Source organism: Oncorhynchus gorbuscha, linkage group LG14, assembly GCF_021184085.1.
Source record: "Oncorhynchus gorbuscha isolate QuinsamMale2020 ecotype Even-year linkage group LG14, OgorEven_v1.0, whole genome shotgun sequence".
Classification (NCBI taxonomy): Eukaryota; Metazoa; Chordata; class Actinopteri; order Salmoniformes; family Salmonidae; genus Oncorhynchus; species Oncorhynchus gorbuscha.
This window is the reverse complement of record NC_060186.1, coordinates 35,583,420-35,601,191: the sequence shown is the minus strand read 5'-3', so window position 1 is coordinate 35,601,191 and position 17,772 is coordinate 35,583,420. Positions and strand designations below refer to the sequence as shown.

At 42.7% G+C, this 17,772-nt stretch overlaps 1 protein-coding gene across 3 annotated transcripts in view; it reads right to left on the bottom strand.

Moving 5' to 3' along the window:
- LOC123994858 (radixin-like) overlaps window positions 1–12,844 on the bottom strand; it is a 62,270-nt gene extending 49,426 nt beyond the window's left edge. Inside the window, exons 1-2 of one of the 3 annotated variants that reach the window (XM_046297914.1) lie at window positions 12,794–12,844; window positions 7,548–7,639 (exon numbers count right to left, since the gene is read on the bottom strand). In XM_046297914.1, coding sequence (XP_046153870.1) covers window positions 7,548–7,559 — 12 coding nt within the window. In that variant the 5' untranslated portion in view covers window positions 7,560–7,639; window positions 12,794–12,844. Of the gene's footprint in view, window positions 1–7,547; window positions 7,640–8,068; window positions 8,196–8,961; window positions 9,113–12,793 lie in introns of those variants that run through there. The other 2 variants (XM_046297913.1, XM_046297911.1) reach the window with 2 other exon arrangements.
- Window positions 12,845–17,772: the final 4,928 nt, after the last annotated feature.

Below are 17,772 nucleotides of genomic sequence, written 5' to 3'. Positions count from 1 at the left end.
GTTTATAGGAAACAGCGTCCAAAATAGCAAGGGAAAAACTATTTACACAGCAAAACAAAGATCCCTTTTCAGCTTGGCCTCCCCAGTGGTCCCTCTCCTGCACCACTATGAATTTTAATGGACCCCAGCTTCCAGACTGCAGAGTCGAACTGACTCCAGGTCAGCTGTGTAAAGGAGACAGAAAGTAATCTTCCATGTGAACACAAAGTTCAACTGACACCGGATCAGCTAAGTTGGGGAAATGGACTGGAATCCAGTACCGTTTAGCTCAGTTGGTAGAACATGGCAATTGCAGCGCCAGGGTTCTGTATTCGATTCCCACGGGAGACCAGTACAACAACAACAAAAAGTATGACAATGTATGCACTCACTACTGTAAGTCTCTCTGGATAGGAGCATCTGCTAAATAACTAAAATGTAAATAAATATAACACACACACACACAGTATCAGTCAAGTTTGGACACACCTACTCATTCAAGGGTCTCTTTATTTTTACTCATTTCTACATTGTAAAATAATAATGAAGATATCAAAACAACACATATGGAATCATGTAGTAACCAAAAAAAGTGTTACATCAAAATATATTTCATATTTGAGATTCTTCAAAGTAGTCATCCTTTGCCATGACTGCTTTGCACACTCGAGGCATTCTCTCAACCAGCTTCATGAGGTAGTCACCTGGAATGCATTTCAATTAACAGGTGTGCCTTGTTAAAAGTTAATTTGTGTAATTTCTTTCCTTTCGAGCTTTGAAAGTTTCTTCAAATGTAGTTGCAAAAACCATCAAGCGCTATGATGAAACTGGCTCTTATGAGGACCACCACAGGAAAGGAAGACCCAGAGTTACCTCTGTTGCAGAGGATAAGTTCATTAGAGTTACCACTAAGAAATTGCAGCCCAAATAAATGCTTCATAGTTCAAGTAACAGACACATCTCAACATCAACTGTTCAGAGGAGCCTGCATGATTCAGGTCTTTGTGGTCAAATTGCTGCAAAGAAACCACTACTAAAAAGGACACCAATAAGAAGAGACTTCCTTGGGCAAAGAAACACAAGCAATGGAAATTAGAGTGGTATAAATCCATCCTTTGGTCTGATGAGTCCAAATTTGAGATTTTTGGTTCCAACCGCCGTGTCTTTGTGATACACAGAGTAGGTGAACAGATGATCTCTGCATGTGTGGTTCCCACCATGATGCATGGAGGAGGTGATGTGATATACCATGATATATTTAGAATTCAAGGCACACATAACCAACATGGCTACCACAGCATTCAGCAATCCAATCTGGTTGGCACTTTGTGGGACTCGTTTGTTTTTCAACAGGACAATGACACAACACACAACCAAGCTGTGTAAGGGATATTTGACCAAGAAGGAGAGTGATTGAGTGCTGCATCAAATGGCCTGGCCTCCACAATCACCAGACCTCAACCCAATTGAGATGGTTTGGGATGAGTTGGACCGCACAGTGAAGAAAAAGCAGCCAAAAAGTGCTCAGCATATGTGGGAACTCCTTCAAGACAGTTGGAAAAGCATTCCAGGTGAAGCTGGTTGAGAGAATGCCAAGGGTGTGCAAAGCTGCCATCAAGGCAAAGGGTGGCTACTTTAAGAAAAAAATCCAAATATATTTGAGTAACACTTTTTTGATTACGACATGATTTCATACAGTATGTGTTATTTCATTGTTTGATGTCTTCACAATGTAGAAAATAGTAAAAATAAATAAAAACCCTTGAACGAGTAGGTGTTCTAAAACTTTTGCATGCTCAAGAATGTGCTGGTTCGCATCCCACTGCTGCCATTTAAAATGGCATTTGAGAAAATATTTGAAACTTGGAAAATCCCCAAGAACAAAGTACATGCTGTGCTACGTGATAATGCATGTGACATGACAAAGGCTTTGGAAGAATGCGGAGTTGCCAGTTTGCCATGCATGGCACACATGCTCCAACTGGCTGTGAACTAAGGTGTTTTGGCCCAACGCAGCATATCCGACAGTGACAACAGGTAGGAAGTTAGTGGGCCATTTTAAAACACTCACATCTAGCATACAAGCAATACAGGAGCAGCTTGGAGTGAAAACCAAAAGGCTTAAGCAAGACATTTCCACCAGATGGAACAGTACCTTTTTACATGGAGAGCCTTTTTACATGGAGTGCTTGGCGTGTACACAGCTGACTATGAGTTACCTGCAACAATCAGTACAAATCAGTGGACTCTCATTGAAAGCATGAACACACTCCTAGCTCATTTCGAACAACTGACTCGAGAAATAAGCTCATCAACTGCACCTGCAGCAGACGTGATACCCTCTGTCATGGCATTGAAACGCCTTCTCAACAAAACTGCCGACACAGACCGTGGGGTTAAAACTTGCAAAAGTACTCTACTAGAGGCTGTGAACAAGTGATTCGGTGGCATTCTCTCTGAGCCGCTTTAATGCTACGTACAAGAACCACTACTTCGATGCAGTAAAGAAACAGGGTTTACGTGAAATGTTAGACACAGCTGGACAAGATGGAAACAGTGACAGTGCGCACCAAAGAAGAGGACCCACAACAGATGAGGCCAGTCATTCATGGCCGGTATAGGTCAAGATTTTCATTTAATGTAAAACAAAGCAGGTGGTTTAAAAATATATATATATATTCCTAAATGAAAGATGAAAGTGTTGAAATGTTGCTCTCATTTTATTAGTCACGTCAGTTGAGCACACTTGAAAAGTTTAAGTTGTGCCATTTATAGCAGTTTATGACAGCTTAGAGACAGACATTTTTTCAAACAGTTCAATCTAAAATGATTAACTGCATTTTAGTTTAAACCAATATTCCTTTCAAATAATTTAAGTTTCTCCATACAGTCAAGATTGGATAGTAAGAAGAGCCACCAGCAACTTAACCATATTTGTAATGCCGGGTAGCTAAATTGTGTGTGTCATGAATATCTGTTGTGCGATAAAAAACATTCATGATGTGTAGTTTTTCTAATTTACAAATTATTAAACAATCTGTTCCTAACTGAACATATTACACTTTGTTTTAACTACTTAACTGTACTATAATGCTTAAAAAAGGATGCTAAAATGTTAAATATCGGTTATCGGCATAGTTTTTTTTGGCAAGGAAAATATCAGATATCGGTATTGGACAAGAAATGTCATATCGGTGCATCCCTAATTGCTGCGGGGACTTGCTTCCATTCAGCCACAAGAGCGTCAGTGAGGTTGGGCACTGATGTTGGGTGATTAGGCCTGGCTCGCAGTCGGTGTTCCAATTCATCCCAAAGTTGTTTGATGGGGTTGAGGTCAGGGCTTTGTGCTGGCCAGTCAAGTTCTTCCACACCAATCTCAACAAACCATTTCTGTATGGATCTCGCTTTGTGCACAAGGGCATTGTCATGCTGAGACAGACTGTTGCCACAAAGTTGGAAGCACATAATCGTCTAGAATGTCATTGTTTGCTGTAGTGTTAAGATTTCCCTTCAACTGGAACCAAGGAGCCCAAACCATGAAAAACAGCCCTAGACCATTATATTCCTCCTCCACCAAACTCTAGTTGGCACTATCCATTGGGGCAGGTAGGGTCCTCATGGCATCCACCAAACCCAGATATGTCGGTCGGACTGCCAGATGGTCACTTTAATAATGTTTACATAACTCATCTCATATGTCTATACTGTAATCTATTCTACTGTATTTTAGTCTATGCCGCTCCGACATTGCTCGTCCAAATATTTATAGATTCTTAATTCCATTCCTTTGGATTTGTGTGTACTGTTGTGAAATTGTTAGATATTACTGCACTGTTGGAGCTCGAAACACAAGCATTTCGCTACACCCACAATAACGTCTGCTAAACATGTATGTGACCGATAACATTTGATGAAGAGTGATTAATCATTCCAGAGAACAAGTTTCCAGAGTCCAATAGCGGTGAGCTTTACACCACTCCAGGTGACGTTTGGCATTGTGATCTTAAGCTTGTGTGCGGCTGCTCGGCCATGGAAACCTTAAGATAACACGCCCAGACCAACAGAGAGTGGAACGAGTGGGAACCACTACACACATGTACACAGGCAAACTGAAACTGACATCTGATCTCATGCAAGTCAGTGAAGGCACGGACAATTAATTAGGGCCGATTTCAAATTTTCATAAAATCGGTTAATCAGCATTTTTGGACGCCGATTATGGCCGATAACAATGCAATCCACGAGGAGACTGCGTGGCAGGCTGACCACCTGTTACGCGAGTGCAGCAAGGAGCCAAGATGAGTTGCTAGCATTAAACTTATCTTATAGAAAACAATGAATCTTAACATAATCACTAGTTAACTACACATGGTTGATGATATTACTAGTTTAACCTGCGTAACCTGTGTTGCATATAATCAATTAAGTCTGATTTTATATTTGATAGAGCAGTCTGACTGAGCAGTGGTAGGCAGCAGCAGGCTCGTAAGCATTCATTCAAACAGCACTTTCCTGCGTTTGCCAGCAGCTCTTCTCAATGCTTTAAGCACACCACTGTTCATGACTTCAAGCCTATCAACTCCAGAGATTAGGCTGGCAATACTTTAGTGCCTATAACAACATCCAATAGTCAAAGGTACATGAAATACAAATGGTATAGAGAGAAATAGTCCTATAATTCCCATAACTGGGAATATTAAAGACTCGTTAAAAGGAACCACCATATGTTCTAGACAAGGAACTTAAACGTTAGCTTTTTTACATGGTACATATTTCACTTTTACTTTCTTCTCCTGCACTGTTTTTGCATTATTTAAACTAAATTGAACATGTTTCATTCTTTATTTGAGACTAAATTGATTTTATTTATGTATTAAGTTAAAATAAGTGTTCATTCAGTATTGTTGTAATTGTCATTATTACAAATATAAATAAAATAAAAATTGGCAAATTAAAATCGGTATTGGCTTTTTTTGGTCCTCCTATAATTGGTATCGGCATTGAAAACTCATAATCGGTCGACCTCTACTCAGAACGTTACCAGAAAACATGACATTAATGCTAAAAATAAACTGGACAAAGACCCACATTTCAATTCTTATTCTGAAACCACAAGAGAAGTAGACTGATGACAGCAAACTTCCCAACTGATTCGAAAAGGACCTAATACATTAATCATCTAATATTGTATGCAAAGAGCTATCCAACTTTTTAACTATGCCTGCCTGCCTATAACAAACTAACAAGTACCAGTTTGCATCTGCGTAACCCTACAGGAGCAAACACTCCATAAAGTAACTACAGTGGCTCTCACTTCCCCACTGTCTAGTATAGAACACCCTTCACTGGTTAATGAGTTGGTCCCGAATGGTGGTGATCACCTGCATTCCCCTGTGCTGTGAACCATTCAATATGTAACCACGTGCATGGTTTACATGGCTTTACAGGAGACTGTTGCAATGTGGGGTTGTCATGGGAGCCATATAGCCATAAACAACCAATGTGCTGGGTGCAACCTGCTGACATGCAGTGCAGTGCACTGCACTACCTCCCTGCACTAGGTCCCATGGAGACTAGCGAAGGGGTAGTATACACCCCTACTGCGCCCCTTTCATTAAGGTATTTAGGACTGAAACCTCTAATATGTGGATTCGTTTTGCAGACCCGGGCCCAGTACCTCAGCTTGGCCAACTTGTTGACTAAACAGTGTATTAACTTCTATTAGGAACTAAATACTATATAATGTCTAAATATATAATGATGTGGTAAGTGCTAACATGACAACTATTCAGAGTGACATTCCCAGAGGGTGTAACAGCAGGCATCATTAGATCATTGAATTATTAATTATTGAAGAGAACAAATTGTTAGCAATGGGTTTCGGACAGAAGGAGGGAACACCCATACGGTATGTGTTGGTTAAGGCCACGGCTTGTGTGGCTGTGTTGTCTGACTGTCACACGGATTTTCAAGGTGCCGCGACTGCACAGAAAGAGGATTTAGGGAAAGCCAAGGAGTGAACACTGTCCCACACTTGGTGATAATGTGTTATTCTAACAAGTGTAACTCGAGCCAGAGGGAGAAGTGAAACCAAACCAGGATCTCAATCTCAGCTGCTCAACTTTCTTTTGTCAGATTTCTTTCTCTTCTTAACCAAATTAACTCTAGCCTACTCTACTAGCTCTATATAAGAGAAATGTTTAACACACACCTTTCACAGTAAAAAGGATTTTGCGCCACAAAGCACAATAGAGAATCTCAATAAGATCATGTCAGTGAAACTATCTGTCAGTTTTCTAGAAAGCCCTCCCAGCCAGTGTGTAGCAGCCATAGCCAAAACATAAACGCCTATATGTTGACCAACCAATGCTATGAATTAAACAACTCAGCATTTTGAGGATTAATTTGAGTTGCAAAACGATTGACGTCAAAACAAAAAATGTAAGACCAAGTTCATTAAAAATAGACTTAAAACTTAGTAATAACTTGCCATTGTAATATTTAATGCCTTGCTCTAACTTAAGTTTCAGTCATTCATGTTGAGAGAAGTGAGCCGGTGGAAGTAAGTCTATGATTATGCCTCATTGATATCATGGAAAATAAATCAATCTGCCGTTTGACAGGGTTTTCAAGTTTTGTGACTAACAGAGGAGTGACAGAAAGTGCAACTGTGTCATGCAGCCAGCACCACACTGATGATGTCACTACTTCCCAGTTTAGTGTGACGCTCTTAACCCTAGGGCAATTTCTAAACAAACCAACACTCTTTGTTACTCCTCGAGTCTTCGACTAGGGGGTGTCTTGGACAAGTGGGGGACTAACTGTAAATACAATACAGTGTATTGTTCAACTATCAACTTCTCTCTAGATCACACACCATTACAGCTATTAGCACCCCAGGAAAAGCAAAGTAGAAATGTCTCAGTTGAAGCACAGCACATGATTTTAGAGGCTGGTGTGATATTCCATATAAATCAAATAAACATTTTATTTCTCTGGCCATTTAGGTCAGATGATCCTTTTACTTCCTCTCTAGCTAAAGTAATTAAAGTCCATTGTTTTACTACACTTGTGGGAATTGCTTTCAAAGACAAATTTTCAACAAAAAGCTGGGCCGTTGTGTACCTAGGTAGGTCACTGCTAAGATATTACATTAGGTCAAATAAAGAGGTTGTGAAAAATGACTCAACTTCATGTGAGAAACCACATATTCAGAAGTGTGATCACTTACAAGAGGCCACTTATTCTCATATTCAATATTCTCAATTCAGGAGAATGTATTTCTGTAAGTGAGGACAAAGTTCTCATTTTCATCTACAAGTGACAGTACAAATGAAATCATAGAAACATTATACATGTTTACAAGACAAATAACCCCTATCTCTAGACTGTCATGAATACCTCCTCTCGTCACGTGTAGACATCGTGGCAATAAGTCTCTTGCTTGCCTGGGTTACTCCCATCACGATTCATGACTGGCAACGTCTCATAGTTACCAAGCATAGTTTCAGGCAACTCAGAAACACATGAAAAGCTTTGAAATAAATAAAACTACAGCAATTACTTACAGCTTTCGGCATCTTGTTTCCTTCTCCTGGGTCTGTGCGCGGAGCTGTCACTTTGGTTTCCAAATACCTCGGATGGTTTCCACAGTGCCTTCCTGTCAGAGGGAGCGAAAGAGGAAAAACGAGTTTTAGCCACCCGGGTGATACTTAGTCAAATGGGACTACCCTTCCTGCTTTAAACGCTGCTGCGAAATAGAGACTGGTTGACGCTGCCCTTGTACAGCCGTATAGTCATAAATATGGAAGTTTAGAACAGGGTAGCCTAGTGGTTAGAGCATTGGACTAGTAACCGAAAGGTTGCAAGTTCAAATCCCCGAGCTGACAAGGTACAAAATCTGTCGTTCTACCCCTGAACAGGCAGTTAACCCACTGTTCCTAGGCCGTCATTGAAAATAAGAATTTGTTCTTAACTGACTTGCCTAGTAAAATAAAGGTAAAATTTAAAAAAAAGATTAAGCGAGTCTATTCCATAAATCACAAAAACACCATAATAAAGTCTCCAGCCTTCTCGGTAAATATCTTACTTGAGCACCAATACCGCATCGAGGTGTGATCCTTACTTCAGCACCACAACTGTATCAACGTGTGAACCTTGCTTGGATAAAATGGTGAGGTGGACGTTCGATGTAGCCAAGATGAAATTGGAAAATGTATCGGTTGTGCAGCATATAGGCTACTACTGGGTGTAACAAAGTCGTCTATCCGCCAGGGACAGACACTTACAGAACTACTTGTTACGATTAGGGTCTGTTACAAATGTCATCAGTTGGAATCACAAGATAGCCAGGAGCTTGATTCACTTCTGAAGAAGATACACATATTAGGGTGATTAATAATAGCCTAAACTGTTTAAGCGATTTCAAAAGTAACAAACCCGACTCGGTTAGACTACACGATGTGTGTTAAAATAGATACAATGTTCCACGCGTATGGCAGGGATTTTTCTGCTTGTTCTGTTCAAATAAAACGTCTCGAGTCCACCGACCAAAACCCAAATCTACAGCTAACCTAAAACAGCTAGCTTACTCGGCTAATCAGTGAATTTGGCATAGCCACTTTTTTTGTAAAATGTCATGATATTATCGAAAAGTGAATTATTTGACCCGACTCGAATAGGCTATAATTTAGATTTCTGGATTTGTTTTTTTAAATACGACTAAAATGTAGCCGTTGCATCAAGGATACATTTTTACACATGCAATCTACATAGCCTTCTACCAAGCCACATCCCCACTACAATAATCCCAGACACCTGTTGGAGATGTTTTTCCCTTTATATGGAAGAGGCAGCAAAAGTGCTGCAACAAGTGCGGAAACAAAGTAGTGAGCATCCCTATTCTGCTGAACAACTTCGCGTTCACATAAATATTCGATGTATGGATAACGCTATACTTTGTTACTTTGTAGAATGTCTTACCAGAGCAGGTGTGATTTGAGATGAGATGGTTATATGGCAAGGCTGCAGCCGCGGATACTCCCCTCTGCTGAACTAGAAGCACGGAAATATGGCTGCACCGCTCACTTCAGCGCTCCTACTATTACCGCCTGCTTGCATGAGTTCCTGTTTGTCATTCGTACTCCAGCAACTCCCATCAATGACACGTACTAAGAATTGAAGTCATGCAAGCTTGTAGAAAAGTGAATAAAGACAGGGCAACGCTCCCAAATGATTTACAGTAGGGATATGCCAACAACTCAATTGTTTTAATAATAGGGACACATTATTTTAATAATAGGGACACATTATTTTAAAAGGGGAATTTCAGCATGGCTCTTTTTATCATAGACGTTTTTATCCTAGACATCACAATTATCCAAACCACAAGCTAGAACTAACACATTTTCATTTCACTGGTAGAATTAGAAAGTTTTGACTACCTGTGTATTGTCTGCTCATAATGAACCACAAAGTCTGGCAGACATTAGCCAGAGCAAAGACAGTAGGAGCAGAGAACAAGAAATTGCATCCCTTGAGAGGGCAATAACAAGATGTATGTCAGGAGAAGTGCAGTATTATCATAAGGAGACATATTCTTGGCTGATCCATTTGTGGTTTCATGGTGGGTGAAAACAAAGTTGGGTGCTGTGGAATGGTGAAGGCAACCAGAAGTGGTCTGGTGATAATTTGTTGTGTTTCTGCTGGTCAGAGGGAGCAGGTGCTCTGCGTTAAACCAATGGGGACAAGAGATGTGAATTGTTTTGCTCTCAAGAAAAGGAGTGATTACTGGGGTAGCTGTAAATGTGAAAGCTGATCAACTGAAGGGGAAGTTGATACTCGTCGTTTAGTGCAACGCAGATAGGGTAGAGTGAGTAGTGAAACAAAAGTAGTCTGTGCTTTTGAGTTTTGATGTTGAGTCTTTGCCCGCCAAAGTGATGTTAGGATATAGAAGTTATCCCGTACGAGGGTTTGTTCCGGAATTACGTTGTTACAGATGTCAAGCTTGTGGGAATGTGGCAGCAGTGTGTAGGAGGGAGGATCCTAGGTGTGAGAAGTGTATAGAAGGGCATGAGACAAAGGAATGTGTAGCATTGGGGAAAGTATTGGTATGTGTTAACTGTAAAAGTGCCCATGGGGCTGGGGATCAGAAATGTCCAGTGCAAGAGAGGAAGATTGAGTTTCAGGGTTAGAGTTGTGCAGAAATTGTTGTATGCTGAGACAGTGAAGAAAGTAGAGTAGTAGATCTGTACCAGTACAGAGGCATAGGGAAAAGAGTGATACAGTGCATTCGGAAAGTATTCAGACCGCTTGACTTTTTCTACATTTTTTTTAACGTTACAGCCTTTTTCTAAAATTGATTAAATGTTTTTTTCCCCCCTCGTCAATCTACACACAATAACAAAGCAAGAACTGGTTTGTCTAAATTTTTCCAAATGTAATAACAAAACACTGAAATATCACATTTACGTAAGTATTCAGACCCTTTACTCAGTACTTTGATGAAGCACTTTTGGCATAATTACAGCCTCAAAATGTTCTTGGGTATGACGCTACATGCTTGGCACACCTGTATTTGGGGAGTTTCTCCCATTCTTCTCTGCAGATCCTCTCAAGCTCTGGCAACTTGGATGGGGAGCTTCGATACATATCTATTTTCAGGTCTCTCCAGAGATGTTCGATTTGGTTCAAGCCCGGGCTCTGGCTGGGCCACTCAAGGACATTCAGAGACTTGTCCCGAAGCCAATCCTGTGTTGTCTTGGCTGTGTGCTTGGGGTCTTTGTCCTGTTAGAAGGTGAACCATCGCACCAGGCTGAGCGTTCTGAAGAAGGTTTTCATCAAGGATGACAGAACTCTGGAGCTCTGTCAGAATGACCATCAGGTTTTTGATCACCTCCCAGACCTTTGTTCCGTTTATCTTTCCATGAATCCTGACTAGTCTCCCAGTCTCTGTCGCCAAAAAACATCCCAACAGCATGCTGCTGCCACCACCATGCTTCACCACTTGGGATGGTGCCAGGTATCCTCCAGATGTGATGCTTGGCATTCAGGCCAAAGAGTTCCATGTTGGTTTCTTCAGACCAGAGAATCTTGTTTCTCATGGTCTGAGAGTACTTTAGGAGTATTTTGGCAAACTCCACTGAGTACTGGCTTCCGTCTGGCCACTCTACAATTAGAGGCCTGATGGTTGTCCTTCTGGAAGGTTCTCCCATCTCCAAAGAGGAACTCTGGAGCTGTCAGAATGACCATCAGGTTTTTGATCACCTCCCAGACCAAGGCCCATCTCCCCCGATTGCTTAGTTTGGCCGGGTGGCCAGCTCTTGGAAGAGTTTTGGTGGTTCCAAACTTCTTCCATTTAAGAATGATGGAGGCCACTGTGTTGTTGGGGACCTTCAATGCTGCAGACATTTTTTGGTACCCTTCCTCAGATCTCTGCCTCAACACAATCCTGTCTCGGAGCTCTACAGATAATTCCTCCGACCTCATGGCTTAGTTTCCGCTCTGACATGCACTGTCAACTGTGGGACCTTATATAGACAGGTGTGTGCCTTTCAAAATCATGTCCAATCAATTTAATTTCCCACAGGTGGACTCCAATCAAGTTGTAGAAACATCTCAAATATGTTCAATGGAAACAGGATGCACCGGAGCGCAATTCCGAGTCTCATAGTAAAGGGTCTGAATACTTATGTAGATGTGATAGTTTTTAATTTTTAATAAATGTGCAAAAATGTCTAAAAACCTGTTTTTGCTTTGCCATTATGGGGTAGTGTGTACATTACATTTACATTTAAGTCATTTAGCAGACGCTCTTATCCAGAGCGACTTACAAATTGGTGCATTCACCTTATGACATCCATACATTGATAAAGGGGGTAACATAACAACATTTGGAAAATTTAAGGGGTCTGAATGCGCTGTATATATTGTGTAAGCTAGGTAGTGTCAACAGCCATTGTTAGCCAATCCAGTCGGGGTTGGAAGCTATATGATTGGTTTGCTTCGATTGGTCGCTAGCATCGCAATAGTAAGGAAGATAACGTTCAGCTTTCCCAACTTTAGCCCCTGCCCTGTTCAGTTCCCTCGCCTCCTCTTGACAAATGCTTTGCACCAATGCTTCACTTGAAATAGAGCAGAGCTCACATTTTTCTACAGATAGCAGGGTTCCCGCAATCTCCGTGTGCCCTTGTTGAAAATGAATGGGGGGGGTGTAAATTCTCCTGACAAAATAGTTGTTGGTGAAAACCTTCTGTCAATGGTTTCCGCCCACTCCGCTTCTCTTGCTTTCCTTCCATTGAAAGTGAATGGGTGTGTTCGAGCGGATACTTTTGTCAACACTGTGACCATCGTAGGTCGCCACCTTTCAAAGTTCGTTACATTATGGGGATAACAATTGGACAAAATGTGCCTACATGTCGACTGCATAACATCCATGTGATCAAAGGTAATCTAGTTTCAACTGTAGCTGACGTCAATTTTTGCAGTTGCCCCTCAGCCATCGCCTGCATTCTGAGAGGCACACATTTTCAACCAATCATTAGTGTATTTGTTTGACCCATGCAAACGAGACCAACGATGTAACTGAAACAGGAAGCAACTTTGCTGCGATTCATATGTATACAGTGGATATGTAAATTGAATGTGATATTTGAGTCTCTCCCCAATTGGTAGTACAATGCAAACACATTTTTACAAATGGTTTGTGTGATAATGGTAGTTGGAGACCTGTTTATTTCGACATTACAAATAAACATTTTTAGAAAGAATGGCAACACGGCCATGTTGCACTGAGCCTTGATGTTGGAAAACTCACACCAGTCTCCGACTTTCGACTGTATAGCAGACGCACCTCCCCAGACTTCACTCCTCGACTTTCGTCTGCAGTCGGTTGCTTCATTCAACAAAACAAGCCAAAGATGGTCTATTATATTGACAAGATATTCGGGTGACCGCTCAACAATGGAAATATATTCCCTGAATGATGGGAGGCGGGCAAGATCAGGTGGGACAGTTCTAGCCAATGACAGGGCAGATACCCGAGTGAAAAACAGGCCATAGAGGATTAATCTTTTTTATTTTTTTATTATTATTAACAACAAATCAATACATAAAGCACATGAGGGAACACTAGGATTAATCTTTGTATCTGTGCTATTATAGCGTCTGTGACAGCATGGGCAAGTGCCATTAAGGCAATCTCCATTTTTAAATAGTCCATTTTCTTCTTAATTGGTTGATTTCTCCAAACTCATAGGAATCCTTTAACGAGTTGACTACTTTAAAATGATGGAAGCCTTTAAATGGGAATTCTCCACGCAAATACGGGTTATATCCATGAGACCTCTCTCTGACAACAGCACAACTCAGATGGTTGTTTTTTCAAAGTTGCCGAAATGACACGTGTCCACCTATATCAGTGCATTTGTAACTACCCAACCATTACCAAACTTCTATTCGATCAAATAAACCTCACGTAGCTAAAGAGAAAATAATTTTTTTTAACCAAATTCGACAATCATTGACCTCCATCAACAAATTTCTCACTTCGTGGGCTGAACAAGCCCAATGGTTTAACAATGTTTCGCCGCGCAATGCCCCTTCCTGGTATAAACGGGACATAACAAAATAGCCAGGGTGTCATAACCAAACAAAAGCAAAATATTAAATGCACGTGTATATTTGCATGACCAGACTTTCGTTTCTATTTGTGTAGTTGAGGAATAGCGCGCGTCAGAATCACACGTCCTTGTACAAACTCAACCTATGAAGCGCAGTGAAAGGGGTTGGGGAGGTTTCATAACTGTACACCGACCAATAGTTGAGCAGGATTAAAATAGAACAGTATATATCGGAGATAAATCCTGAAGTGAAACTACAGGTCAGAGCGCACCACATGTAGTCTGATGTACAGAAACGGCCACTTGTAAAAAGGAAATTGCAGTGATGCAATCCTTTACTCTCTTAATAAACAAGGATACTGTACATGTGTCCTGAAACCAGATGTACTTTCCAGCAAATGTCTTACAGTTTTGAAAAAGACAAAAAAACGATTTAGCATAATATAATGACTGACCAGGGCTAAGGTTTTGTTTTCAATCATTTTAAAATATAGGAAAGTGTATTTTGTTTTAAACATTCAGTGCTTGACTTGGACTAAAATAGTTGGCTGAACTAATTTTGGGTGCTGGTACTGTTTATATTTAGGTGCAGAAGCTCTACAATACGTTTGAGCTAGTATTCTACAAGAGCAACAGGAGCTCAAGCAGTAGACACTTTGAGGTGATGTTACTCAGCTCTAGGGAGCTCCTGACCATGTCAAGCACTGCAGGCCTTAACATTACTTTTCATCAATGCAAAGGGTAGCAGATTATGTTCAACTATAGGCCAGTACAAATAGAGTTGTTGAGGATGTATGAGAAATTATTAAATTCAAGTTTTACAGACCTGTTGTGAAAAGAAACAGGCATTGAGTGATTGAACACCAGCATAATTTAAAGAGACATACAAACAGCATTTTGGTAAAATGACTAACAGTGGGAACATTTTTAAAAAACAACCAGTTGCAGATTATAGGCTACTGAAACATGAGCCTACAACAAATCAGGCAACAACATGTCAATACTGGGGCCCCTCAGGGGTGTGTGCTTTGTACTTCCTGTTCACCCACGACCAAACATGATTCCAAAACCATCATAAAAAATTCTGACAACACAACGATGAGACAGCCTATAAGGAGGAAGTCAGAGACTTGGCAGTGTGGTTCCAGGACAACAACCTCTCCCTCAATGTGAGCTAGACAAAAAAAAGCTGATTGTGGACTATAATAAATGACTGGCCAAACAGGCCCCATTAACATTAACGGAGCGGGTCGAGAGTTAAGTTCCTTGGTGTCCAAATCACCAACTAACCATCATGGTACAAAAACACCAAGTTATACAGCTACACCAGTCGAGAGCATCCTGACCGGTTGCATCACCACCTGGTATGGCAACTGCTCGGGTTTCTGACGTAAGGTGCTACAGAGGATAGTGTGTACGGCCCAGTACATCACTGGGGCCAAGCTTCCTGCCATCCAGGACCTATATACTGTACTAGGCTGTGTCAGAGGAAAGCCCCAAAAATGATCAAAGACTTCAGTTACCCAATTCACAGACTTCTCTTTGCTACCGCACGGGAAGCGGTACCGGAGCACCAAGTCGAGGACAAATAAGCTCCTTAACAACTTCTACCCCCAAGCCATAAGTATCAGGTTTCAGGTAGACTGTTGAAGAAACAATGTTTATTGCAAGAGGGGCAGGCAAAACGACAGGTCAAGGCAGGCAGGGGTCGATAATCCAGAGTAGGAGCAAAGGGTCAAAACCAGGAGGGCGAGAAAAGAGACTGGGAAAAGTGGGAGCTGAGACACAAAAAGCTGGTTGAATTGAACAAACAAGATGAACTTTCACAGACAGAAAACACAGGCATAAATACCCAGGGGATAAGTGGGGAAGATGGGCGACACCTGAGGGGGGGGGTGGAGACAAGCACAAGTGAAACAGATCAGGGCATGCCAGTACACCCCCCCCTAGTGTCGCATACCTGGGTGCGTACCTAGTTGAGCGGGGTGGCGGTGCTGGAACTCAGAGATGACGCCTGGGTCCAGGACGTCCCAAGCAGAGACCCAGCACCTCTCCTCTGGGCCATAACCCTCCCAGTCAACCAGGTACTGGAATCCCCTGCCCCGAGGTCAACCCTTCAGGAGACGTCTCACCATGTACGCCGGTCAGCCGTCGGTGAGATGGGGGAGAGAGGTGGGCCTGGAAACAGGAGACAAGGGGCTGGTGGGTGACCTGGCCTATAGAGCACCCGTCCAGCACTCTAACACCCATAGTAATAGAGAGTGGTTGAGTGGGGATGCCCAGCTCGGATGCCAGACTAACGTCACATCGGCTCACCGAGTTGATGAGTACCTGGAGATACTTGGACGGGTTGCGCCACCGCAGGATGGCATGGAGAGGGGGGGCGAGCAACAGGAGACGAAAAATTATCTTTAAGGCCCACCAAAGTACTCACTCCAACAAATGAGCTTAGTCCCTTGAAGGGACAGGTAGACAAAATGACAACTAGGTCTCAAGTCTGCTTACTCGTTCGGCTGGAGACAGCCTAGCCCTGCATCGGCTTGGGAAGAGGTGAATCGGCAGTCTCCGGAGGCTCTTGGAAGGACTCGGGTGAGCTTGGATCTCTCTGGGACGTAGACAACGGGGACTTCCGGAGATCATCCGATGCAAGGTGGGATCCCTAAGTGAGCGATTGGGACCGCAATCGAACCTCTTCTCCCTCCTACGTTCCCGTAGCTGACCATCGATCTGGATGGCTAAAGCGATGAGTGAGTCGAGAGCCGTCGGTAGTTCTCGGGTTGCCAGCTCATCCTTTACCTCCTCCGATAATCTGCGCAGGAACGTGTTGAACAGCGCTTCCGGGTTCCAGGTACCCTCTGTTGCTAGCGTGCGGAACTCTGAAGCAACTTCTGGTAAGCCTCTCTCCCAGACACCGGAGCCTCAAACTCCTCACCTCCGCCACAAATACCTCCAGACTGAGGCAGATGGCGGATTGTTACTCCCACACCGCCGTGGCCCAGGTGAGTGCCCTCCCAAATATCAGCGTAATAATGTACGCTATCTTCGAGCAAGCCGAGGGGAACAAAGAAACAAGAAAGGCCCGGCAGGTTCTGGAACCTCTATTGTAGCGCTCCAGGGGAGGAAAGCAAGGTTCCCAGGAAACCGGGGTGACACCGCTGCTACCAGCTGGGTTACTGAGGGGCAGGGGGTTACCGTCATGGTAGGCAACCCACAGAATTGCTCCCGCAATGCGTCCAAAGCTAGGTCAGGACGTTTGGCCACATCCTGGAACCCTTCCATCAAACCGCGAAGCAACTCCTCGTGTCTACTAATGATGACTCCTTGGGAGGAGATGGCGTTGCGGAACTGGTCCAAGTCTGCTGGGTCAGTCATGGCCAGTTCGTACTGTCAGGTTTCAGGTAAGACCCAAGTGCAGACTGTTGAAGTAACAATGTTTATTGCAACAACAGGGGCAAGCAAACGTCAAGGCAGGCAGGGGCCGGTAAGCCAGAGTAGCGGCAATGGAACCGGGCGACAGGCAGGCTCAGGGTAAGACAGAGGTCGGTAATACAGAGGGGGCAAGGTACAGGTCGGTAGGCAGGCTCAAGGTTAGGCAGGCGGGGCTCGAAGTCAGGACAGGCAAGGGTCAACCAGGAGGTCGAGAAACGAGAGAGTGGAAAAAGCAGGCGCTGAGACGCAGCCCGCTGGTTGACTTGAACAAATAAGACGAACTGGCACAGACAGACAGAAAACACAGGTATAAATACCCAGGGGATAAGTGGGGAAGATTGGCAACACCTGGAAGGAGTTGGAGACAAGACCAAGGTCAGGTGAAACAGATCAGGGCGTGACAATAAGACTGCTGAACAATTAATCAAATGGCCACCGGACTTTTTACATTGTTTTTTACACTGCTGCTAGGCGCTGTTTATTAACTATGCGTAGTCACTTCAACCCAACTTACATTAACCTGTACTCCCGCACATTGACTCAGTACCGGCACTCCCTGTATAAAGTCTTGTTTTATTTGGTAAACTCTTTCTTGAACTGCACTGTTGGTTAAGCGCTTGTAAGTAAGCATCTACACTTGTTGTATGCGGTGCATGTGACAAATACAGTTTGATTTGAGTAAGGGTAAGGATAAGAAACTAGTATAAAAGCACTGTCCATGAATCCATAGATTAATGGGATTTGT